The 27,823-nt window shown below is 46.8% G+C and overlaps 1 protein-coding gene across 1 annotated transcript in view; it reads right to left on the bottom strand.

Annotated features, from left to right (window-relative positions):
• The window catches only part of LOC137431885 (sorting nexin-6), an 80,738-nt gene that overhangs the window by 23,171 nt on the left and 29,744 nt on the right, over positions 1–27,823 (bottom strand). The window contains exons 5-7 of the mRNA XM_068123697.2: positions 21,673–21,794; positions 21,324–21,447; positions 2,932–3,027 (exon numbers count right to left, since the gene is read on the bottom strand). Of these exons, the coding sequence (XP_067979798.1) occupies positions 2,932–3,027; positions 21,324–21,447; positions 21,673–21,794 (342 nt within the window). The remainder of the gene's footprint in view (positions 1–2,931; positions 3,028–21,323; positions 21,448–21,672; positions 21,795–27,823) is intronic.

Raw genomic sequence — 27,823 nt, 5'->3', positions numbered from 1 at the left:
GCTAGAGTCTGCTAGACAATAAATGCTAAAATGAGATGTAGCGCTGACCTGGGAACGCTTATCACCATAGTATCTAAAAGTAAACACTGTACATAGGTGTATCACAGAACACTATTTGAAAATAAAAACGAAGTTATCACAGGCTTTGCAGAGAATCACAGACACAATGGGTGTATAAACATGGTATAATATTATCACAGATTATAGAAGCATAATCATTGTGGTTCAACTGGTTCATATCTATTATCCAACCAATCATCCGAATCCCATTGTTTTGCTGATAAATTGATAATGCAAATTTTACATGAATTTATATTCCAGACATGTTCAGACTTGTTTACTGTTTGGACTCAATGGACTGACTATGCTGACTAAGCAACAGCTGCAACACTGTTGCAGCAGTATGTTTGTGTAATTGCTTGAGGCATTGTGCTCACTGCTCAGTTATTAATAGAACTGTTTGAATTTTCTTGATTCTTAATTTCTTAATGCTATGTTCTATTTCTTTCAGATTCATATCTGATTGAAAATGTCATCTGTGGAAAAAGCAACAAGATCTCAAACCAAGTTGTATCTCCTTGGCGACTGACTGAATTAAGCGGCAGCAAGTTGCCATCATTGCGTATGGCTCTTGGATTCTTCCTACATCACCATCTCGATCTGAAGGAGACCGTAAGACAATCGTCGGATGTTACCATCACGGAAATAGCTAACTTTTGGAAGAAAGCTAGAATCCCGATGAGAGCTCATCAAAACTGCCAAACCAAGCTTGAGCAGACATTTGAAGAATGGCGTCTTCTGAAAAAGAACAAAGCGCGAACGTCACCAACTCAACTCACGAGAAAGTCGGCTTTTGTTTCCAGGCTTGAAGACTTTTGATGTCGCTCACGCTGATGCTCTGACCAATACGTCTATTACAAGAAGACAAGGATTTCTTGTTAGCCCAGCGAGAAAAGGGAAGAAGGGTCGCTGGCTGGAGTAGATGTAAAGCTTGCTGCGAAGGAGAAAACGGCGTCCAAAAGAGAGGAGGAAATGCTTGCCAGGCAACAGCGAATGGAGCAAATGAAACAGTTAGCAGCTTCTATAGCTGAACTGATTTCATCTGGTTCTGAATCTGAAAACAGCTCAGCAGAAGATAGTGAAAAGATGGAAACTGGGGACAATGCAAGTGAGGGAGCTGCTGGAGGCATCACATTTCAGACACGAAAAAGAAAGAGGGGGCGAAAAACTCTCGTTACTGAAGAACTCGCAGCCGCTCTAGATCGCACAAAAGTGTCAGACCGCAAAGCCGTTTTTGTTATAGCAGAAACTGCCAAAAGCTTGGGACAGAACATTGATGAACTTGCTCTAAACAGAAACTCAATTCGCCGACAAAGAGTTAGGGTTAGGGTTACCAGAGAGTTAGAGTTAGGGTTACCAGAGTTACCAGAGGGTTACCAGAGAGAGAGAGTCTCACCGAGTCCAGAGATCTGCAAATATAAAGGCGGAGTTTCAGGGTAACGTTCCCCTTGTTGTTCACTGGGATGGCAAACTGATCCTTGATCTAATTGGAAAAGAGAAGGTTGATCGCCTGCCAGTATTGGTTTCAGGGAAAGGAGTTTCTCAGCTACTCACAGTTGCCAAGCTTCCATCTGGAACAGGCGAGGCTCAGGCTGCTGCTGTCTTTGGAGCCATTGAAGACTGGGGCGTAGCCGACAGCATCCGAGCTATGTGTTTTGACACGACCAGCTCAAACACTGGTCGGATCGCTGGTGCCTGTGTCCTCCTAGAGCAGAAGCTTGAGAAGGAGCTCTTGTCACTAGCTTGCAGGCATCACATTATGGAATTGATAATTGGTGCAGTGTTCCAAGTGTGTATGGGATTGGGAGCCAAATCTTCTCCCGAGGTTCCACTCTTCAAACGCTTCCAGGAATACTGGGGATTCATAGACACGGCCAAGTATGAACCAGGGATTTGGATTTGATTTGGATTTTGGGAGGACTTACCATTATCAGAGATCTGTGTTGGAAAGTTTACAGATTTGGTCAGACCCATGGATTCACCGAAAGCTTCGACAGTATTGCTGTGGCTAATTGTTGTTGCACAGCTGACACCCAGGTAGTCGGCATAATGGCATTTGAGGTTGCCACAGATGAGGAAAGTTGGTACGTATCATTACAAATTGATCCATGACTGCAAAAAGATGAATATTAAGTCATCATTACAAGACAGTGAGCAGTGGAGTTTTTGACATTGCAACACCACCACCTGTGAGAAGAAAACTTGTATTTGTCTGGCGCTGTGGCAGGAACGTGAAAGGAAAGATCAGACATCGTTTATTGGTGAACCACAATGTTAGAGGGGTTGGGATGGAGATGTTGTAGAAAAAGTTGCAAGGGCAAGAAAAATATATATATATACTTAGAGGCCCTGCTGCCCACTACCCCCACTACCCCCACTCCGAGAACCCCACAACACCACTCGAGATTGGAGAGTTTTACAATGAAGTAGAGTGACAAACGATTATAGAGCAGCTCGAGAAAGAATCACACACCTGAGCATGGCCTAACTAAACCAATGCAATGCTTCGACAAACACACAAATCTAAAGTGCAAAGGTACTCAACTGGACATGCAAATTTACTCTACTCAGACACACGGTTAACAAAAGCAGACAAACAGGATTTGCACGTAAATAACAAATCTACCAATCACTGAACTTGATTTCTCAACTCCAAATCATCACTTGAATGCACAATTTTATGAGGGGCAATTAATTAAGGAGTGCGAGAAAGGGGGGGGGGGGGGGTGTAAGGAACCCAATATCATGAGCAAGAAGGAGGAAAATAACCTGGAATACCAATATCATGAGCCAAGCTCTCAGAAGGCAACACCGACAAGAGGCCAAATAAATAACTTCCAACTGTCTGGGAATTTTTTTTATTAAACTCACCTTAACAGTAGATACCAACACCTCATCAGCACTTTTTACCATGATTTTCAGGAAACCTCCAAACTTCTCTTTCTTGTTCTTCCCACGTACACTTAGCTGGACAAAATAAAAAATAAAACGTGATCAAAAGGAACCCTCCCTGTAAAAATCATCAGTGACGAGCCAGGTAATCAAATCAACAAATTTCCCCAGGACCTTTGAACTCAAACATCCAAAACACCAAAAAAAAAGCGAGGATGTCAGTGAGGTTTCGTGAAAAACGAGGAAAATCACTTCTATTAAATAGCAACAAAACTAGAAGAAATAGCAACAGCAGCAAGCCTTTATCAAGCTGCACAAAGTATGGCAAATCCTCCACAAAGATAATAACCTCATAAGTAAACTAGAACGCACTCGGTAGAGCGCACAACTCCGCCACATTGAACAGTTTACATTTTGTATCCCACTGCGAGATCGGATCTGGATTCGGACCGGAACCAAAATCGAATCGGCTTGTTCTGGTCACCTAACCAACTCGTGCACCAAGTTTTGTCATAACCTGCCAACAACTTTTTGAAATATCATGCTACATATCGTTTTTGGCCCTCTCACTTAATAGGGAAGAATCACTTTGAATAATTAAAAAATTATCGAATGGGATCCGGATTTTAAACAAAACCGAATCGATTTGTCCTTGTGACAAACTAACCTGTCCATCAAGTATCGTCCGAATACGTCCATAATTGTGAGATATCGTGCTATGTATCCGTTTTATCCCCATCACTAAATGGTGAAGAATCACGTAAAAAAATTTCAGATCTAGATCTGGATCTGTATCTTCACCAAAATCTAAACATTTCGTCCTTGTCACACCCAACCTCTCCACCAATTTTCGTCCGAATCCATCCACAACTTTTTGAGATATCCTGTTCACAAACAAAGACAGACAGGGGTAAAAACATACCCTCCATCCACCTTCGGTGGCGGAGGTAATAATCGCATGGACGCGCACACGTCTGTGTACACACACACACACATATATATATATATATATATATATATATATTGTTACAGATACGACTTTGATGGTATGGTGGGCCGAGCGGGATGGCCGCCGTATCCGTACAAGTTACCCGATTGTGCCCGAATGTTGACTAATCGCGCTACGCTGGCTCAATAGGAAAGAGAAGACACCCGGCTGGGTTATAATGACACAATACGACACCAGGGTTTCGATTCTCAAGTATATTCGTACGGAAAAAGGTTAGATTACAGGGGCTAGAGGTATATTACAGGAAGACAGGCACTTAGACACACTCTTATATTATCCCCGGACAGACGACAGACACACGGGACAAAATGCTGACTCACACGGGGGTTGATGAAAAGGGGAGGCAGGTCGCGATGGCTCAGGTGCACCTGGCTCAGGGACAGAATCACGTACGGTGGTGTCCAGAGATGCGTGAAGGTATCACAGCGCTTGTGGGTCGCGACTTTGGTCTCAAGCTGGGGAGGTCGCTCAGCGCTCGGGAGGGTGGCGTCTTTTCCTTCCAAGCTCGGGGCGCATCTCTCGTCACGTCCGGCGCGGGGCCGCGTATATATCCGGCGGGGAGTGACACGCCCTCGGCTCGTTAGCGCCGCCCCAGATGGCATCGGCCCATGGCTTCTCATTGGGTGCGGGGGTTACCGGCTCCGCCCTTGACGAGGGGCCGACAGGGAGCCCCTTCGTGGTAACCCCGTGGAGCGCGTGGTCAATGGTGGCTAACCGAGCCGGAAGGAGGACGCCCACTCCCCATGCCGTCACCGCGCCGCCCCCCTCCTTTGTTGTTGTTGTTGTAGTTGGCGCTTCTTCATGGGGAAGAGATGCGGAGAGGTATGGGGAGGTCCTAAACTTCCTAACAGGTGCCATATAATCACATTCTGGTGCAACGAAGAGTCATAATTAATGGAAACAAGTCCTTAACTGACATAGATTAAGAATAACTAGCAAGATGTCCTATAATTGTCTACGTGTGGTGCGGGGGACCTGGGCACGACATTTAATGGGGGGATGAAGGGGAAGATCGGCTCTAATGGGTGTTGTTTACAGACAATGGGACTAGGGAATGGGGTAAGGGAGAGTTGGGGAGTATCGGAGAAAATAGGGGAATATTTACAAGCGGATATGGAGGCCAAATTCCATATTCGCAACATTGCACCCTTCTCTACCCTCGGGGCGTCCCGACCCGATAAATTTTTACCTACTTTAGTGTGGCACGCAATGTAGTTCCCTCTACTATTAACTCTACCCTGAGTGCGACAGTTTTACAGATATTCACAAATGAGTAAATATGTCCCCCTGCGACGTTGCACCCTTCTCCTCACAGAAACACACCCACAGGATAACCGAATCCGGAAAGAATTCTCAAACTAAACATACAGCCGGTAGGGAGCATTATTTACAAGACTACGCTGCTATTTACACTACGATCCAGGACCTGTTTTTGGAGGAACACATGCAGATGTTATGCATAGAGAGAGCGCGCTTGCCAACATCGATACACCAACCCACGAGTGCTCTGTGGCCGACGGCCTTTAATAACGTGCAGAGCACCCTTTCCCGAGCATCAACAGCACCACCCCACCACCAATCGGTGCAGTCACCATTGTTCATTGGAATAAAAATAACTTCAACAACCCCTAACCCTGCAGGTGTCTCTTGCTCTTCTTGTGGTGCACTTGGTGGTGTTAACTATTAGTGGTTCACCTGTATGGCATAGGTGCCACGTTGATCCATAGGTCCATCCCCGGGTGGTGCTTGGCCGCAAACGAACTGCGGTCCATTGTGGGTGGCCACAAACATTGCGGTCCATATGGTGTACCGATCCAGGCAGCGAACAGCGAAAGTGCAGGCCCACAACTGCGTCGCCAGCACCTCTCTCTCCTCTCTCTCTACCCCAAAGCCAGATCCTCGGAGGTGGGAGACAAAAGAAGAAACAAGTGAGTAAGGTGGTAAGGGCGCAAAAGTGCACGCAATGTAAGGTGATGCACACTGGGGGCACATGGGAACCAGGTGAGACAGGTACGTTCCTATCGTACGCCCCCCCCCACCAGGTAACCTACATGGCCCCTCCCTTACCCCTTACTGCATCCACACAACACAACACTACTCATAAACATCTACTTTACAAATCAACAAACATCCCTACTGTCTTCCCCGTTCCTCCCATATACCAAATTCGTCTTCTCTCCCTCCTAACCAATCAAATTTGCCATTTTCAACTCTCATCAAAATTTGCCATTTCCAACTCAACATCAAAATTTGCCATCACCAATTCATCATCAGTCCCTCCTAGGGAGGGAGAGATGGAATCACCCCAATGTCTCATCCACGTCGTGATGCGTCTCACAAATCCAACAACAATTCTCATTTCTGCAACGCAAACAAAGAAAACACAGGTGTGGAGTCATCATCATCACCACAGGTAAGTGGCTGCGTATGGTGCGACAGGTTCATCAATCCTAACTATCTCCTAAATGACTTTAACAACTTTACACTACCCGGGGTCTCTCTCCGGCCAAACCATTGGCCCTCTTACACTATGGGTTCTAAAAACCAATTCCCATTGGCCAACTGTGGTGCTCTTCAATTTGGGGTCTCACTCCCCCGATTCATCTCCCGGTGCCCTCGCACAATTTCTGGGCTGCGGCGTGTACCTCTCCCAGTGGGTCTACCCACCTGCACACCTCCACCACTGCAGTTGCCTCCGAGCTTACCTGCTCCTTGCCCTAACCTAACTACCTGGGGAAGGCCCTCTGGCACTCTCCCCACTCGGTGCCCTCTCTGGCACTGGGCTACCCGGGTCCATCCTCCGGATCCTCGGGCCCCATCCACAACTCTACCGGCTCCCAGAGCCCACCTGCGGCCTCACCTGGCCGACATCCTCACAGTGGTGGAGTGCCCAACCAACTACACACACTAACAGGCTACACGCCCAGCCATTTCCACAACACTAATGCACCCATTCACAACACCATTCTGCAACCGCACCACAAATGCCAATATTCAACCACAATTTACCTGCACCCTCTACCTAACACTTACACTACCCGCCCCGGGTGCTCGTGAAAGGGGTCCACTCTTCCCCCATCCACACCTTCGCACCATGCACACCACTCCGTACCACTCACTCCAACTCTCTCCACACACCTGTACCTGCACACCTGTGCTCTCACACCTGGTGCCACCTGCACCCTTCTCTCCCCAAGCGCATTCGCGCTGATCCACTCACTCACTACTCATACACTGCTCCACACACCTGTCCAGTTGCACACCTGTGCAATCACACCTGTCCAGTTGCACACCTGTGCAATCACACCTGTTCAATTCTCACTCACACGGCATCATCTCAGCTAACTACTCCCTTCTGAAACTTGCGCTTCCCAGTCGTCCCTTTAAACTATTGCGCTCCCTCGTCATTATAATCCACACTAATCTACCTGCGTCCCCACTACAGGTATCAGTCACTAACTAACCTTAACGTTACCTAAGGTCATCTTCGCTAGATCCCTACACACCATATCCTAACCCACCCGGGCTAGTTTTCACTGCCATACACCCCATAAGCTATTGCTCCTTTGCCCCCCCTCAGGGGAAGGGTGGCAGGGATGCCATCCCACCACATCGGGGGTCTCTCACTACCAATTTTGCACATCAAATTTCAACAAATTAAAAATTTGCCAATCACTACCCATCATCTGCCAATCACTACTGCCAATCCCTTGCCAATCATCAAATTTTGTTTTTCTCTAATTTTGGGTCCAAAACACTAACCTCATCACCCAGTCTACTCACTACTGCCTCTCGGTGCGCCAATTCCTGTCCAAAGCCTGGCTTCGTAAAGCCAAGCAATGGATGCTGGTTGTTTTGTGCCAGCGGCTGGATGCGTCCGGCACTCGGTGCAGGGACGGGGGCTTACCCGTGCCGAGATCCCACGCACCACCTCGGCGTGGAGCCATCCAATGCCCCGATCTCGACCTGCCGGCACGTCTCACCACAAAGTGGTCGCCATGACGACCCTTTCTATCGGGCTGCCAGCTCCGCCTAATGGAGCCTGGACGCGGCCGTTCAAAGCGAGGCCCAGCACGCACCGAGGGCCCGACTCGGCTACAAGTCGTTCTAAACTCTACCCCGTCTAACGTCGATGCTTCACCTGCATGCTTACATCCCGCAGCCCGTTCCTTGCTCACACATCCAGCCGTTTCCATGCCCCTCGTACCGTTCCTTACACACCCAGGTACACCCATTCCACTCACCGCCTTGGTCACACACCTGACCACCGAACACTTTGGCACACACTCGTTGGTAGCACACCTCACCAATACACCTCTTCGCGCCCCCTCCTCGGTCACCTCCTCTGTGACAATCACAGGTGTGCTCTCATTCGCACACCCAACCACGTGCCTCACCACCAATTCCAGCGTGCATTCCCACTCACGCTCTACCATTCCAGGTGTGCATCCTTCCATCCCAGGTGTACATCCTCGCTCACCTGTCACAACTAACTCACGCTCCATGTCACTCTCACTACTTTCACCTCCACTCCTGACAACGCACTCACCCTTACTCTTGACAGCACACTCTTTCCCCATGCACCTGTCCGTCACACACCTTTCTCGCGCACACTCTCCCGTTACACCCTCTGTAACACTCACCACAGGTGGACACTCTTCCTTACTTCTGACAGCGCACTCTTTCCTCATGCACCTGTCCGTCACACACCTTTCTCGCGCACACTCTCCCGTTACACCCTCTGTAACACTTACCACACCGCGCTTCCATGTGCTCCCTCGCACACGCGCTACGACCGACTCACTCTCGCCAGCACCCTCACTACTCCTTGGCACGCACTTTTTCCTCACACACCCCAGAGTCGGACTTTCTCGCACACCTCCTCTTTCGCACACCAGACCTGTCGCACACTTCACCAACGGCCTCTCACGAACACCCGGGTCCATCTCGACCCCCAAGCTCCTTAAATCCCCTGGCGCATCATACGCACGACCATATTGGTCACCACTTACACCGGGTCCTCTTCCTCTTCGCTTCTCCTCCATCACCTGCGAATCCCTCATCCGGTTAATGAGCACATCACGATCCAAACACAGACTTTGGACCAATTCTTTTATCTCCTCTTTTATCTCTTTGTTATCCCCTCTCCGTCGCTTCTTAATTTCACTCATCCCTTCTTCCACTTCTTCTAATTTGTGCTTCACCTCTTTTATTCCCCGGTACGTCTCCTCAAGCTCGTCCTCCAAGGCTACCTTGACCGTTTCCATGTGCGTCCTCACCTGCCGGTCCTTCGTCTCCATTACCTCTATCACCTCGTCCAACCTCGTTGTCAGTCCCTCACGTACCATCTGACATTCCCTCTTCGTCGCTACCAAGTCATCTTTTAGTTCTTTCTGTGTCGCCTTTAAACCTCCTAATACCGCAGTGTTCCTTTGAACCTGCTCCACTAACTCCGTCTGTCCCACCGTCAGCTGCTCCACCTCTTGCGTCAGGTCCTCTATGCCCCCTTGCAATTTTACTGTCCCCTTTCTCACCTCCTTCTCCATGTGCTCCTTACAGTGCCTCACCTCCTCGCGCACTCCTCCGACCTCCTCACTCACTCCTCTTCTGATCTCCTCTCCCATCACTTGCATCTCCTGCCCAGATGCCACCCTCATCTGCTCCATTTCCTCCCTGTGAGCATCCAGTTTGGTTTCTACCCCCATTCTGACCCCCTCTATCTGCTGCTCCATTTGTTTAACTTCCCTTTCCGCTTGGTCCCTCATGTCCCTCAATTTGCCTTCCATACTGTTTTCTAACCCCTCTAACCCATTTTTCACTCCCTCTATCTGATTCTCCTGGGCAGCCATTCTATTTTCTACCCCCATTAACCCATTTTTCACTTCTTTTATCCCGTTGTCTAACCCCTCAAAATTATTGTCTAACTTCTCAATTTTCTTGTCTAACTCCTCAAAATTATTGTCTAACTTCTCACCGGTACCCCTCGCTTCGTCCCTCATTACCCCCATTTGGTTTCCCATTACCCCCATTTGGCCCTCTAATCGCCCACTATCAACCCTCATTTGGCCCTCCATCCTATCCATTTTTGCATTCAGTTGGGTCAAGAATAATCTGAGGTCAAACCCGGTTTGCCCAGCGTCCCCAGCCGCCACCGCAGGCTCGCCCTCCGCGGCGACGCTATTTTGGGACCCTTCAACCACGTGAGCGAGCGCGCCATTTTGCGCGCCCGCTACTTCGTGCGTGACGGCGCTATTTTGCGAACCTGCCGCCCTCACTGCTTCGCTCTCCTCATGTCCCTCAATTTGGTCCTGGACCGACCCTACCTCACTCTCCTTTACCGGACCCCAGCCGTCTTGATCCGCCATAGCGCGACTTGCAAAATTCGAGTTTCGTAAAACAAAACAAATTTCGGCCGCTCCAAATTTTGACCAAATTTTTTTTTTCCTCTATTCGTTTTTTTTTTTCTTCAAAATTTGGTCGGGCCTCGAATCTCACTCCCGACACCAATTGTTACAGATACGACTTTGATGGTATGGTGGGCCGAGCGGGATGGCCGCCGTATCCGTACAAGTTACCCGATTGTGCCCGAATGTTGACTAATCGCGCTACGCTGGCTCAATAGGAAAGAGAAGACACCCGGCTGGGTTATAATGACACAATACGACACCAGGGTTTCGATTCTCAAGTATATTCGTACGGAAAAAGGTTAGATTACAGGGGCTAGAGGTATATTACAGGAAGACAGGCACTTAGACACACTCTTATATTATCCCCGGACAGACGACAGACACACGGGACAAAATGCTGACTCACACGGGGGTTGATGAAAAGGGGAGGCAGGTCGCGATGGCTCAGGTGCACCTGGCTCAGGGACAGAATCACGTACGGTGGTGTCCAGAGATGCGTGAAGGTATCACAGCGCTTGTGGGTCGCGACTTTGGTCTCAAGCTGGGGAGGTCGCTCAGCGCTCGGGAGGGTGGCGTCTTTTCCTTCCAAGCTCGGGGCGCATCTCTCGTCACGTCCGGCGCGGGGCCGCGTATATATCCGGCGGGGAGTGACACGCCCTCGGCTCGTTAGCGCCGCCCCAGATGGCATCGGCCCATGGCTTCTCATTGGGTGCGGGGGTTACCGGCTCCGCCCTTGACGAGGGGCCGACAGGGAGCCCCTTCGTGGTAACCCCGTGGAGCGCGTGGTCAATGGTGGCTAACCGAGCCGGAAGGAGGACGCCCACTCCCCATGCCGTCACCGCGCCGCCCCCCTCTTTTGTTGTTGTTGTTGTAGTTGGCGCTTCTTCATGGGGAAGAGATGCGGAGAGGTATGGGGAGGTCCTAAACTTCCTAACAGGTGCCATATAATCACATTCTGGTGCAACGAAGAGTCATAATTAATGGAAACAAGTCCTTAACTGACATAGATTAAGAATAACTAGCAAGATGTCCTATAATTGTCTACGTGTGGTGCGGGGGACCTGGGCACGACATTTAATGGGGGGATGAAGGGGAAGATCGGCTCTAATGGGTGTTGTTTACAGACAATGGGACTAGGGAATGGGGTAAGGGAGAGTTGGGGAGTATCGGAGAAAATAGGGGAATATTTACAAGCGGATATGGAGGCCAAATTCCATATTCGCAACAATATATATATATATATATATATATATATATATATATATATATATATATAATATTACAAGTCGTGGACAAAAAGATGGAAACACCAATGTAAAGTCACTTAATAGGGTGTTGGGAAACCACGTGCAGCCAGTACTGCCTATATGCGCTGTGGCATAGAGTCCACCAGCATCTGAGATTCTTCAGGAGGAATGCGGCACCATTCTTCCACGAGAGAGACTATCAACTCACACCTGTTTGATGGAGGTGAAAAAGTTCTCTCAGGCATTGTTCCAGAATATCCCGTAAATGCTCGACTGGGTTCAGATGTGGTGACTGTGAAGGCCATAGCTTTTACACATATTAGGTCATGAGATTTGGATAACATCAGTGTCATGCTCATCAAACCAATGGGTGACCACACGTATTCTGTGGATGGAGGCATTGCCATTCTGGAAGACACTCCTCCCAACAGGAAATAAATGCTGCAACATGAAGTGAAGATAATCACTCAGTACCATCAAGGTAGTGATTGGCATTGACCTTGCCTTCTGAGGGAATGACTGCACCCAAACCATTCCAGGAAAATGCACTCCAAAACATTACAGAACCACCATAATCCTCTTTGCTGTTGGAACGAAGCACACAGGGTTGTAGAGTTGTTTACGTCAGTGCCACTTGTGCACTCGTCCATTTGTCGAGAACATGGTGAAGGATGATTCATTCATTTAACCACATCACATTTCTCCACTGCTCTGTAGTCCACTGTGCACTTTGCACCACTGGACTCGCAAATGTGCATTACCAGGTTTGATGAGAAGTTTGTGCAATGCAAGCAGACTATGGTATCCCACTCTGTGGCGTCTTCGGTGGACCGTTCTTGATTGAACTGGCTGCTCGTGCTCCAGGTTGAAATTTACAGTCATTTGATCTGCAGTTGCTCACCTGCTTTGCCTTGCACTTGCAATTCATGCACGTTATCACGATCCTGGAGTATGCTATGCGCAGTTGCCGTTGCTTTCAATACACTTGCTGTCCCTCATTTACCCAGGTGTTTGCATTTTTTGTCCAAGACCTGTACATCAAAAGCTATACAATCTTGTTGTTCTGCACCGATTTATAGCAATTAGGCATTAGTAACAACACAACACAGGTTAGATAGGAATAAGCACAATTCCAGCACCTTCCTTGAAAGAACATTTACTTTCAACAGGTCAAGGCCAAATCCCATGTAGCCCACATGTTGACAAATGGCCTGCAACAACACCAATAGTCGCATAGTCCCTGTTCGGTGACATTTCATGGCCCATGAGGTCTCCTTATCCAACAGTCTCAGATTGGGCTGACAGGATGGCCGAGAGATATGTACACTTACCTTTAAGCTGTCTAGTGTCTAGCATAGATATGAAACCTGACCCAGCTATAAACTGTCATCATGGTGGTCAAAGGCCTGTACATCGTTGGTTTCAATGTGTGTGCAGTCCCTCAGATGAACGTTAAACTTGTCGTCCCGTCTGGCGGCAATACTTGGTGGGTGAACTTTAGAACCCACAGTGTCCTTCGTCAAGAGTCTGTGAGCTGTCGCCGGTGCCATAACCAAATTCCAAATTCCTGCCCTAACCAGCAGAGGGAATTGCCTCAGCGACCAGGCCATGCCCTCAGCCAATGGTGCTACCCCAGAGCCTTGTGCTACATACAGAAGAGGAAAGGCTCAGGTCAGATCGAAAGAAAAGGTGTACCAATATGGGCTTCACATTGCAGGAACTCAAGGATAATATACTGTACATGCAAAAGGAGCCAGCCCATCAAAATAATTTGCCAAACGGCTTTTGGAAAACGTTCGTTCCAGAATGGTTTCTGAAGGAGGCCATTTGAGGTACAATCGTCAAAACAAACCTAAGCCCCAAGATGTGTGACAATAAATGTATCAGTTGTTGCAATTGGAAGGCTTTCAAGAGTGTTTGTGCAATACTCCATTGCTTTTGGAATACAAACAAATGGCAAATCATTAAACTTTTCAGACACCCTGCATATTGTTACAGATACGACTTTGATGGTATGGTGGGCCGAGCGGGATGGCCGCCGTATCCGTACAAGTTACCCGATTGTGCCCGAATGTTGACTAATCGCGCTACGCTGGCTCAATAGGAAAGAGAAGACACCCGGCTGGGTTATAATGACACAATACGACACCAGGGTTTCGATTCTCAAGTATATTCGTACGGAAAAAGGTTAGATTACAGGGGCTAGAGGTATATTACAGGAAGACAGGCACTTAGACACACTCTTATATTATCCCCGGACAGACGACAGACACACGGGACAAAATGCTGACTCACACGGGGGTTGATGAAAAGGGGAGGCAGGTCGCGATGGCTCAGGTGCACCTGGCTCAGGGACAGAATCACGTACGGTGGTGTCCAGAGATGCGTGAAGGTATCACAGCGCTTGTGGGTCGCGACTTTGGTCTCAAGCTGGGGAGGTCGCTCAGCGCTCGGGAGGGTGGCGTCTTTTCCTTCCAAGCTCGGGGCGCATCTCTCTTCACATCCGGCGCGGGGCCGCGTATATCCGGCGGGGAGTGACACGCCCTCGGCTCGTTAGCGCCGCCCCAGATGGCATCGGCCCATGGCTTCTCATTGGGTGCGGGGGTTACCGGCTCCGCCCTTGACGAGGGGCCGACAGGGAGCCCCTTCGTGGTAACCCCGTGGAGCGCGTGGTCAATGGTGGCTAACCGAGCCGGAAGGAGGACGCCCACTCCCCATGCCGTCACCGCGCCGCCCCCCTCTTTTGTTGTTGTTGTTGTAGTTGGCGCTTCTTCATGGGGAAGAGATGCGGAGAGGTATGGGGAGGTCCTAAACTTCCTAACAGGTGCCATATAATCACATTCTGGTGCAACGAAGAGTCATAATTAATGGAAACAAGTCCTTAACTGACATAGATTAAGAATAACTAGCAAGATGTCCTATAATTGTCTACGTGTGGTGCGGGGGACCTGGGCACGACATTTAATGGGGGGATGAAGGGGAAGATCGGCTCTAATGGGTGTTGTTTACAGACAATGGGACTAGGGAATGGGGTAAGGGAGAGTTGGGGAGTATCGGAGAAAATAGGGGAATATTTACAAGCGGATATGGAGGCCAAATTCCATATTCGCAACATTGCACCCTTCTCTACCCTCGGGGCGTCCCGACCCGATAAATTTTTACCTACTTTAGTGTGGCACGCAATGTAGTTCCCTCTACTATTAACTCTACCCTGAGTGCGACAGTTTTACAGATATTCACAAATGAGTAAATATGTCCCCCTGCGACGTTGCACCCTTCTCCTCACAGAAACACACCCACAGGATAACCGAATCCGGAAAGAATTCTCAAACTAAACATACAGCCGGTAGGGAGCATTATTTACAAGACTACGCTGCTATTTACACTACGATCCAGGACCTGTTTTTGGAGGAACACATGCAGATGTTATGCATAGAGAGAGCGCGCTTGCCAACATCGATACACCAACCCACGAGTGCTCTGTGGCCGACGGCCTTTAATAACGTGCAGAGCACCCTTTCCCGAGCATCAACAGCACCACCCCACCACCAATCGGTGCAGTCACCATTGTTCATTGGAATAAAAATAACTTCAACAACCCCTAACCCTGCAGGTGTCTCTTGCTCTTCTTGTGGTGCACTTGGTGGTGTTAACTATTAGTGGTTCACCTGTATGGCATAGGTGCCACGTTGATCCATAGGTCCATCCCCGGGTGGTGCTTGGCCGCAAACGAACTGCGGTCCATTGTGGGTGGCCACAAACATTGCGGTCCATATGGTGTACCGATCCAGGCAGCGAACAGCGAAAGTGCAGGCCCACAACTGCGTCGCCAGCACCTCTCTCTCCTCTCTCTCTACCCCAAAGCCAGATCCTCGGAGGTGGGAGACAAAAGAAGAAACAAGTGAGTAAGGTGGTAAGGGCGCAAAAGTGCACGCAATGTAAGGTGATGCACACTGGGGGCACATGGGAACCAGGTGAGACAGGTACGTTCCTATCGTACGCCCCCCCCCACCAGGTAACCTACATGGCCCCTCCCTTACCCCTTACTGCATCCACACAACACAACACTACTCATAAACATCTACTTTACAAATCAACAAACATCCCTACTGTCTTCCCCGTTCCTCCCATATACCAAATTCGTCTTCTCTCCCTCCTAACCAATCAAATTTGCCATTTTCAACTCTCATCAAAATTTGCCATTTCCAACTCAACATCAAAATTTGCCATCACCAATTCATCATCAGTCCCTCCTAGGGAGGGAGAGATGGAATCACCCCAATGTCTCATCCACGTCGTGATGCGTCTCACAAATCCAACAACAATTCTCATTTCTGCAACGCAAACAAAGAAAACACAGGTGTGGAGTCATCATCATCACCACAGGTAAGTGGCTGCGTATGGTGCGACAGGTTCATCAATCCTAACTATCTCCTAAATGACTTTAACAACTTTACACTACCCGGGGTCTCTCTCCGGCCAAACCATTGGCCCTCTTACACTATGGGTTCTAAAAACCAATTCCCATTGGCCAACTGTGGTGCTCTTCAATTTGGGGTCTCACTCCCCCGATTCATCTCCCGGTGCCCTCGCACAATTTCTGGGCTGCGGCGTGTACCTCTCCCAGTGGGTCTACCCACCTGCACACCTCCACCACTGCAGTTGCCTCCGAGCTTACCTGCTCCTTGCCCTAACCTAACTACCTGGGGAAGGCCCTCTGGCACTCTCCCCACTCGGTGCCCTCTCTGGCACTGGGCTACCCGGGTCCATCCTCCGGATCCTCGGGCCCCATCCACAACTCTACCGGCTCCCAGAGCCCACCTGCGGCCTCACCTGGCCGACATCCTCACAGTGGTGGAGTGCCCAACCAACTACACACACTAACAGGCTACACGCCCAGCCATTTCCACAACACTAATGCACCCATTCACAACACCATTCTGCAACCGCACCACAAATGCCAATATTCAACCACAATTTACCTGCACCCTCTACCTAACACTTACACTACCCGCCCCGGGTGCTCGTGAAAGGGGTCCACTCTTCCCCCATCCACACCTTCGCACCATGCACACCACTCCGTACCACTCACTCCAACTCTCTCCACACACCTGTACCTGCACACCTGTGCTCTCACACCTGGTGCCACCTGCACCCTTCTCTCCCCAAGCGCATTCGCGCTGATCCACTCACTCACTACTCATACACTGCTCCACACACCTGTCCAGTTGCACACCTGTGCAATCACACCTGTCCAGTTGCACACCTGTGCAATCACACCTGTTCAATTCTCACTCACACGGCATCATCTCAGCTAACTACTCCCTTCTGAAACTTGCGCTTCCCAGTCGTCCCTTTAAACTATTGCGCTCCCACGTCATTATCATCCATACTAATCTACCTGCGTCCCCACTACAGGTATCAGTCACTAACTAAACTTAACGTTACCTAATGTCATCTTCGCTAGATCCCTACACACCATATCCTAACCCACCCGGGCTAGTTTTCACTGCCATACACCCCATAAGCTATTGCTCCTTTGCCCCCCCTCAGGGGAAGGGTGGCAGGGATGCCATCCCACCACATCGGGGGTCTCTCACTACCAATTTTGCACATCAAATTTCAACAAATTAAAAATTTGCCAATCACTACCCATCATCTGCCAATCACTACTGCCAATCCCTTGCCAATCATCAAATTTTGTTTTTCTCTAATTTTGGGTCCAAAACACTAACCTCATCACCCAGTCTACTCACTACTGCCTCTCGGTGCGCCAATTCCTGTCCAAAGCCTGGCTTCGTAAAGCCAAGCAATGGATGCTGGTTGTTTTGTGCCAGCGGCTGGATGCGTCCGGCACTCGGTGCAGGGACGGGGGCTTACCCGTGCCGAGATCCCACGCACCACCTCGGCGTGGAGCCATCCAATGCCCCGATCTCGACCTGCCGGCACGTCTCACCACAAAGTGGTCGCCATGACGACCCTTTCTATCGGGCTGCCAGCTCCGCCTAGTGGAGCCTGGACGCGGCCGTTCAAAGCGAGGCCCAGCACGCACCGAGGGCCCGACTCGGCTACAAGTCGTTCTAAACTCTACCCCGTCTAACGTCGATGCTTCACCTGCATGCTTACATCCCGCAGCCCGTTCCTTGCTCACACATCCAGCCGTTTCCATGCCCCTCGTACCGTTCCTTACACACCCAGGTACACCCATTCCACTCACCGCCTTGGTCACACACCTGACCACCGAACACTTTGGCACACACTCGTTGGTAGCACACCTCACCAATACACCTCTTCGCGCCCCCTCCTCGGTCACCTCCTCTGTGACAATCACAGGTGTGCTCTCATTCGCACACCCAACCACGTGCCTCACCACCAATTCCAGCGTGCATTCCCACTCACGCTCTACCATTCCAGGTGTGCATCCTTCCATCCCAGGTGTACATCCTCGCTCACCTGTCACAACTAACTCACGCTCCATGTCACTCTCACTACTTTCACCTCCACTCCTGACAACGCACTCACCCTTACTCTTGACAGCACACTCTTTCCCCATGCACCTGTCCGTCACACACCTTTCTCGCGCACACTCTCCCGTTACACCCTCTGTAACACTCACCACAGGTGGACACTCTTCCTTACTTCTGACAGCGCACTCTTTCCTCATGCACCTGTCCGTCACACACCTTTCTCGCGCACACTCTCCCGTTACACCCTCTGTAACACTTACCACACCGCGCTTCCATGTGCTCCCTCGCACACGCGCTACGACCGACTCACTCTCGCCAGCACCCTCACTACTCCTTGGCACGCACTTTTTCCTCACACACCCCAGAGTCGGACTTTCTCGCACACCTCCTCTTTCGCACACCAGACCTGTCGCACACTTCACCAACGGCCTCTCACGAACACCCGGGTCCATCTCGACCCCCAAGCTCCTTAAATCCCCTGGCGCATCATACGCACGACCATATTGGTCACCACTTACACCGGGTCCTCTTCCTCTTCGCTTCTCCTCCATCACCTGCGAATCCCTCATCCGGTTAATGAGCACATCACGATCCAAACACAGACTTTGGACCAATTCTTTTATCTCCTCTTTTATCTCTTTGTTATCCCCTCTCCGTCGCTTCTTAATTTCACTCATCCCTTCTTCCACTTCTTCTAATTTGTGCTTCACCTCTTTTATTCCCCGGTACGTCTCCTCAAGCTCGTCCTCCAAGGCTACCTTGACCGTTTCCATGTGCGTCCTCACCTGCCGGTCCTTCGTCTCCATTACCTCTATCACCTCGTCCAACCTCGTTGTCAGTCCCTCACGTACCATCTGACATTCCCTCTTCGTCGCTACCAAGTCATCTTTTAGTTCTTTCTGTGTCGCCTTTAAACCTCCTAATACCGCAGTGTTCCTTTGAACCTGCTCCACTAACTCCGTCTGTCCCACCGTCAGCTGCTCCACCTCTTGCGTCAGGTCCTCTATGCCCCCTTGCAATTTTACTGTCCCCTTTCTCACCTCCTTCTCCATGTGCTCCTTACAGTGCCTCACCTCCTCGCGCACTCCTCCGACCTCCTCACTCACTCCTCTTCTGATCTCCTCTCCCATCACTTGCATCTCCTGCCCAGATGCCACCCTCATCTGCTCCATTTCCTCCCTGTGAGCATCCAGTTTGGTTTCTACCCCCATTCTGACCCCCTCTATCTGCTGCTCCATTTGTTTAACTTCCCTTTCCGCTTGGTCCCTCATGTCCCTCAATTTGCCTTCCATACTGTTTTCTAACCCCTCTAACCCATTTTTCACTCCCTCTATCTGATTCTCCTGGGCAGCCATTCTATTTTCTACCCCCATTAACCCATTTTTCACTTCTTTTATCCCGTTGTCTAACCCCTCAAAATTATTGTCTAACTTCTCAATTTTCTTGTCTAACTCCTCAAAATTATTGTCTAACTTCTCACCGGTACCCCTCGCTTCGTCCCTCATTACCCCCATTTGGTTTCCCATTACCCCCATTTGGCCCTCTAATCGCCCACTATCAACCCTCATTTGGCCCTCCATCCTATCCATTTTTGCATTCAGTTGGGTCAAGAATAATCTGAGGTCAAACCCGGTTTGCCCAGCGTCCCCAGCCGCCACCGCAGGCTCGCCCTCCGCGGCGACGCTATTTTGGGACCCTTCAACCACGTGAGCGAGCGCGCCATTTTGCGCGCCCGCTACTTCGTGCGTGACGGCGCTATTTTGCGAACCTGCCGCCCTCACTGCTTCGCTCTCCTCATGTCCCTCAATTTGGTCCTGGACCGACCCTACCTCACTCTCCTTTACCGGACCCCAGCCGTCTTGATCCGCCATAGCGCGACTTGCAAAATTCGAGTTTCGTAAAACAAAACAAATTTCGGCCGCTCCAAATTTTGACCAAATTTTTTTTTTTTTCCTCTATTCGTTTTTTTTTTTCCTTCAAAATTTGGTCGGGCCTCGAATCTCACTCCCGACACCAATTGTTACAGATACGACTTTGATGGTATGGTGGGCCGAGCGGGATGGCCGCCGTATCCGTACAAGTTACCCGATTGTGCCCGAATGTTGACTAATCGCGCTACGCTGGCTCAATAGGAAAGAGAAGACACCCGGCTGGGTTATAATGACACAATACGACACCAGGGTTTCGATTCTCAAGTATATTCGTACGGAAAAAGGTTAGATTACAGGGGCTAGAGGTATATTACAGGAAGACAGGCACTTAGACACACTCTTATATTATCCCCGGACAGACGACAGACACACGGGACAAAATGCTGACTCACACGGGGGTTGATGAAAAGGGGAGGCAGGTCGCGATGGCTCAGGTGCACCTGGCTCAGGGACAGAATCACGTACGGTGGTGTCCAGAGATGCGTGAAGGTATCACAGCGCTTGTGGGTCGCGACTTTGGTCTCAAGCTGGGGAGGTCGCTCAGCGCTCGGGAGGGTGGCGTCTTTTCCTTCCAAGCTCGGGGCGCATCTCTCTTCACATCCGGCGCGGGGCCGCGTATATCCGGCGGGGAGTGACACGCCCTCGGCTCGTTAGCGCCGCCCCAGATGGCATCGGCCCATGGCTTCTCATTGGGTGCGGGGGTTACCGGCTCCGCCCTTGACGAGGGGCCGACAGGGAGCCCCTTCGTGGTAACCCCGTGGAGCGCGTGGTCAATGGTGGCTAACCGAGCCGGAAGGAGGACGCCCACTCCCCATGCCGTCACCGCGCCGCCCCCCTCTTTTGTTGTTGTTGTTGTAGTTGGCGCTTCTTCATGGGGAAGAGATGCGGAGAGGTATGGGGAGGTCCTAAACTTCCTAACAGGTGCCATATAATCACATTCTGGTGCAACGAAGAGTCATAATTAATGGAAACAAGTCCTTAACTGACATAGATTAAGAATAACTAGCAAGATGTCCTATAATTGTCTACGTGTGGTGCGGGGGACCTGGGCACGACATTTAATGGGGGGATGAAGGGGAAGATCGGCTCTAATGGGTGTTGTTTACAGACAATGGGACTAGGGAATGGGGTAAGGGAGAGTTGGGGAGTATCGGAGAAAATAGGGGAATATTTACAAGCGGATATGGAGGCCAAATTCCATATTCGCAACAATATTAATTTTTATTCTAGTAGTATAGAAGTATCAAGTATTTGAAAATATGAGAATCCACAACAGTTGGCTTTTCTAAAAAATAAAAATAAAAACTTACTTCCTGGCCATATTCGAGGAAGACATGGAAATTGTGGTCTCGCCTCAGGATTGGATGAGCTGCCAGTCGACACAGGAACACTTCGTGCATGGCTACAGTCTTCTTAAAGATGGCCAGGTACTCACTACACACGTTCAAAAACATTTTTTAATTGGTGTCCTTGCCAACAAACCAGTAACTATATATAATCAATGTATGTCTTCAAAAGGAAACAAATTATTATTTTCACGACAGGTAGTACAGCATTTAACAGTAGTCTGTACTTGAGGGCAGTTTCCTCACAAAATAAATAAATAAATAAATAAATAGGCAAACATTTCATCATGTATTCATAAGGTGCAACACTCACGCTTCAAGTTCCTGTTTCATCTTCGTGAATTCTTCCTTCGTCATAGTTCCTTCACCCTCGCCTAGTTTCTGCAGCTTCTCTCGAGACGCATCAAAATCTGGTCTTGGGGGTGCAGGAGGGATCTGCAGAGTATAAAAGCAAGAAACAAAAACCCAAATGTTGCCTTCAGAGCCATAATTATTCTCATCTTGTGGAGTCAACTGGGTAAGGTTGGCCCAAGTCCTTTGCGAACTAGTTGGCCCAGCCTAACATTAGACGAAGTAGGTGAGGGAAGGAATTTGTAATTTGTTCTATGTTGCCAGCGATAGCTCGCCTACTCTTCACCAAGAACACTGTGGGACCCTTTAACATCCACCTACTAATCCTAGTAGACAGTTTGCCATCCATCTGAGGGATGGTACAAACAATGCCTCGCCCGACATGGGAACCACCAGGATGACAATTTATAGCTGGACCGGGATTCAAACCTAGGCTAAACAGCTCAAAGGAGAGTGTGCATACCTCGAGCCTATACTGCCAACCAAAAACGAGCGTTAAATAGTCGGGTTCGGTATGTACTTTCGTTGTAATTTTTAATGGATTATGTCACCTATACATTTTTATGAATTGGAAGAATTTGCCGATTCAAAGAAAAGCCATGATTTTTTTTTGGACCTATATTTGGCTGCCATCTTGGCCCATTTTGGTGAGAAATCTTCATTAAAAATAAAATTACTTTCAATTACCGCTGAATCAACTTGCCAATAAATTATTATGGTCGAGTACAATATTCTTCATAAAATTTTTTTTAGACGTATTCATTATTCACTACGTTGCTATGGCAGTTGCACCGTTTGAAATTGAGAAATTTATGGTTAACACTAGAAAAGTATATACACGTCAAAACAGATCTAATGACCGATTTTGCTGTACAATGGACTTGTATAAAAAAGACCATTGATTTTTAGAATGCCAAAAATGGTCGATATCTGCCATTTTAAAAGATGATGGCCATTACATGTTCACATAAAGTATTTGACAATAGCTGGTATCAACAATGACACTTAAGTGATTTTGCTGTTTCTGAATAAGTTTTCGATGATGCACAATGGAATAAAACATGTTACACTTCTGTACAATAAAGTATTGACCCAAAGTACCTTCCAAAATGTTGCCTACATGAATTGAACCATTGTTGCCATGGAAACAGCCATATATTCAAGCCCTGGTTGAAGTGGAAAGATTTATTACCTCCACCACCGAAGGTGGATGGAGGTTATGTTTTCACCCGTTTGTTTGTTACTTGCAAAATCGAAGAATTTTCAAGTATATTAGTCGGTTGCGTTTGTTATTCTGTCTGTTTGTTACTGGCCTACAGGTCACAATTCTAAACTTCACGAAACACCATCGTCACGAAACTTCACCAAATTGAAGAGGTCGTCCCAATTAAGCAAATTGATTTTGAGGTCAAAGGTCAAATTTCTAAAATCGCCATTTTAAATCCGATCGACTTGAAAATTGAACATCATTTGCATATTGCTCACTGAATTGGGAAACCAACTAATTGAGGTCAAAAGGTCAAGGGTCAAGGGTCAACTCAAGGTTAAACTTCCAAAATCAATTTTCATTTGAAAGACCATCAATTTTAATCCGATTGACTTGAAAATTGAACAGCATTTGCACATTCACTAAATTGGGAAACAAACTATTTGAGGTCAAAAAGTCAAGTCAAAAGGTCAAATTTCTAAAATCATCATTTTTCATCTGAAAAATCGTCACTTTTAATCCTATTGACCCGGGCTTTGATCAAGATTGTCAATTTTAATCTTGATGAAATGGACAACTTGCTGCCTCAATGGAAACCTTTTGGGCGGGGAGGGAGAATTTTGCAAGTATCGTGCTCTGCATGACGTCTTCTTGTTTTTGTTGTTGATTATTTATTTCTTTCTTTTTTTTTACATGTTCGTTTTTTTGCACAACTGAATTATTCGTTAACAACCTGCAGGAGATAAAAGAAAGTTAGAATGAGTGAACATGAAAGTTAAGAACGCCTCTCGTGCACACACCTTCTACAGTTTATTTTTACTTCAGCCAGCAAAGGTGGATGGAGGTTGTTTTCACCCATCTGTCTGTCTGTTTGTGAACAAGACATCTCAAAAAGGTGTGGATTGGTTTGGACGAAATTTGGCAGAGAGGTTGGGAATGTGACTAGGACGAAATGATTAGATTTAGAATGAAAACATTATTCACAATTTTCCAGAAGGGTGTCCTCTGTTCTCACACAATGTGGTGCACGAGCACAGATCAGTGCAGAGCCAGTTGTGCAACTTGCAGGAACATCTCTGGGATGTGCAGTCTTTTTGCACTGGCACTTAAACATTTCAGGTGCAGCCAAAAAGAACGGCTGCCTAGCATTGGTATTATTTGATATGCCAATGAGGCCCGAGAGAACCTTAAAATTGAAAAAAGGAAGAGACAAGTTAGGAAGAGACAAGTTATGAGAAGACGATGGTTCACGAGCGAGCGGTATTCAATGACAAAGGACTGACTATAACCGAAACAGGCCCGGACAGGCCAGGCCCGGAAATGTCAAAACGAAGGTTACCGACCTTGAAATGGGATAGAAAATAATGTATAATCAGTTATGAGGTTAGTTAGCTATACAATACCGAAAATTCGGTGAAAAATGAAATGAAAAAGAAAAAAAAATGAAAAAAATCGAGCTCCGTGGGGCTAGACACATGACATTGGCCTAACCAAATATCGAAACCCCTGTCAGATTCCACCAAACCCCTCGGAGAAGATGCAGCTTGAACTCGATTACCCCCTAAAAAGACATCTTTTTCGGGCTTGGCTCTGCCCACAATGGGTGCAATACGCCCACTCGAAGCAGGACACAACTAGATCATGATATCAACCTCCCACCCAAGTTTCATCAAGATCGGATGATATCATCGGGTGGTTATGCTGCGGACAGACAGACACACACACAGACGTACACACATGACGAATATAGTGGTCACTTGATAACTCATGAACCAAAAACAAAGTAGCAGCAAAATCCAGTTCTCCTTCCTTGTCAATCTGAACCTTCACTCTTTTGTATACTGAATCGAGGCTCGTGAAAGAGCTGACATTTAATTCACAAACAAATCAACCAGACAAAAAATATATAAAAAGAGGGAGCGGAAGACAAGAGAATGGGAAGCACACAAACACTTGAGAGCACACAACATTTAAGAGCAGGGAGATGTACGGGAGGGAGAGGGCTTGGGGGGAGGAGGCATGGGAAGGGGTGGGGGGGGGTGGGAGAAGTATAAAACACAAGGACACCAAGGACTTCCAGGACAGAAGTTGGTATTTCAAAAAGTGGAATTGGGGTGAAATTATCGGGGATAGAAAAGATCAAGGTTTTGGATGGGGGAAGTAGGTGATAAATGTTGCTTCTGGGACACCTCCGTTTAACATGGGAAATCCCTATCTAATGTCATTTACCCCCCTGTTTTAAAAAAAATCATAAACACCTCTATTTCTCCCTCTATGAACCTATAATCCTTCTCGCCTTATGAACCTATAATCCTTCTCGCCTTATGAACCTATAATCCTTCTCACCTTATGAACCTATAATCCTTCTCGCCTTATGAACCTATGATTTTCTTCCTTTATGAACCTATAATCCTTCTAGCCTTATGAACCTATGATCATTCTCACTTCCATGTAAATTTTACCCTATTCCCCCCACTACCCCCTTAATATAGTTCCTTAGACCACTCTGCTAATGAGCCTATAAATATATTATCTCTTTCTAACTTTTTTAAGAGTTCCATTCTCCTATAGAACTCATCCCCATCAAGTATATTTATAAAGTATACAGGTTCCTTAACCTTTTGTTGTGAAAGTATAAAGTGGTATGTTTCACGGAGGGTTCTTGTTTGACCTCCTCCTCTCCCACATACCATTTTAAAATTATAATATTTATTATCCGATTGATAACCATTAAAGTTCTCACTCCACTCTAATATATTTTTCTTCCCACCCTCCATTACCCCACTTAACAAATGAATACGTTTATCCGTCTTGAGAACCTTCTGACCAGTGATTCTCTCAACCTCTTGAATCTGATATTTTTCACATTCGTTATGTTTTCCATTTATATACCAAGGTTGATTACACCTCCACTCTTTAGTCTGGTTGATACTTGGTTCTATCATTTATATAATAGTAAAAAAGGTGGCGGTAGCCCGTTAAAATCCCTAACCCCCCTTTTTAACTTATCACTTATATATATATATATCTTATATACTTATATAACCATAAGGGAGACGATCAATTCCATTTTCTAAAATAAACCTCTTATCATCAAAAGCCCCCAATGCTTTCTTATGTGTGGGCGGGGTCTGTGTGGGTGTGGTCTGTGTGGGTGTGGTCTGTGTGGGTGGGGTCTGTGTGGGTGGGGTTTGTGGGTGGGGTCTGTGTGGGTGTGGCTTATGATTTTTTTTTTTTTTTTTTTTTTTTTTTTTTTTTTTTTTTTTTTTTTTTTTTTTTTTTTTTTTTTTTTTTTTTTTTTTTTTTTTTTTTTTTTTTTTTTTTTTTTTTTATTACTACTAATTAAATTAGCTAATCTGGGTGGATGAAAGTATGGATGGTTGTTGTTTAATGGCTTATCAGTTTTGTTTTTTGTAATTCTTGTGAGTAAAATGAACCCAAGATTTCTTCCCAATTCATATCATATAATTTGTAAGTCCAAGGCATAGTATCCATTACATCAACGATTTTGAATAATTCATTAGTCCATCTCTTTGTATAACCTTTCTCAAAATGACTTTTCCATCTGTATATTCTTACAATATCACCAACTTTGAACTTGGGCTTTCTCAAATTAATCTCCTTTTCATATTCTAATTTTGTAAATGTTTCTGATGGTTTTGATTTTGTTGATGAATGAACTGTATTATTGTAATTATCTACAATATCCTGAATAAAATACACCCATTTTTGGGAACCGAGTTGTGTGAATTTTTTATATAATTTCTCTTTTAAAGTACGATTAAAACGCTCAATAACAACTGCTTTTCCTTCATTAAAGGTGCTGTATAATTTAATACCCTCCCCCTTAAGAAATTTCATAAATATTTTGTTATAGAATTCTGTTCCCTCATCGGTCCACAGTTTCTTTGGTTTTCTTTTACTTTTATTAAATATCTGTTGGAAGGCTAACTTCAGAGTATAACCTCTCTTGTTTTTCAAAGGAACAACCCAAGCAAATCTACTCCTCAAATCAATAACGGTTAAAGCATACTTGTATCCCTTATCATTTTTTAGTTCGATTAAATCAGCGGACCATATGTGGTCGGTGTATTTAGAATAAACTTTCCTTCTTTTAAACTTTGTGATTATAGGTTTATGTAATTCATCAGCCAAAAGCTCCTCAGTCTTGATGACATCATGAGAGCCTAATAGTTTTTTGAGGGTGAATAACCAAGGCCAAGTTTCAATTTAGCATTTATCAAATTTCTCACAATAAACCTATCAACTTTCTCTCTCAACGTTGGATTTTGTATCAAAGACAAATTATACAACATTTCTCTGTCGGCTTTATGTTTTTCAGTCAATGTAGTGGTTTTCCCATAAGCAATATCATGCTTCATACACACTTCATCAACCCTATTTGTAGGTTTAGACCAAGGTTTAGGATTGTCAGCCTCATCTAATCTTTTATCCAAGTTTGTTCCTGGGCCACAGAAAGAATACCCTGGAAGGTGTAATTCCCCTGGAATTCCAGTTGTTGTAAATTTGCTACCTGACAAAAACTTTTGTATGTCTCCTCCACTTTTAGGAGAGATGAATTGACACTTTTTAGAACCACACACTTGACATATTCCTTTTTGATAAACTCTATTATTTTTAGCTTTAACATAAGAGATATTTTTAGATTTAGTTTTCTTTTTACATTTGAGACAATAACTCATATTTATTTATGAGAAAAAGTTCTACATAGTGCCAAAACCTTTTTGGTTTTCAACATATACATTTCTATCTTGATTTTTAAAACATAAAGAATCCTTAGAAATGACTTCACTCTCTCCTCCATTTATTTACAAATAAAACTAACTAAAGTCAATAACACCAACATCATCAACTATATGTTGTATATCTGCGCTCTGAATTCATT

The sequence above is a fragment of the Myxine glutinosa genome, chromosome 1, assembly GCF_964187855.1.
Source record: "Myxine glutinosa chromosome 1, kmMyxGlut1.1, whole genome shotgun sequence".
Classification (NCBI taxonomy): Eukaryota; Metazoa; Chordata; class Myxini; order Myxiniformes; family Myxinidae; genus Myxine; species Myxine glutinosa.
The sequence above is the reverse complement of the archived record's forward strand: the minus strand, read 5'-3'. Positions and strand labels throughout refer to the sequence as shown.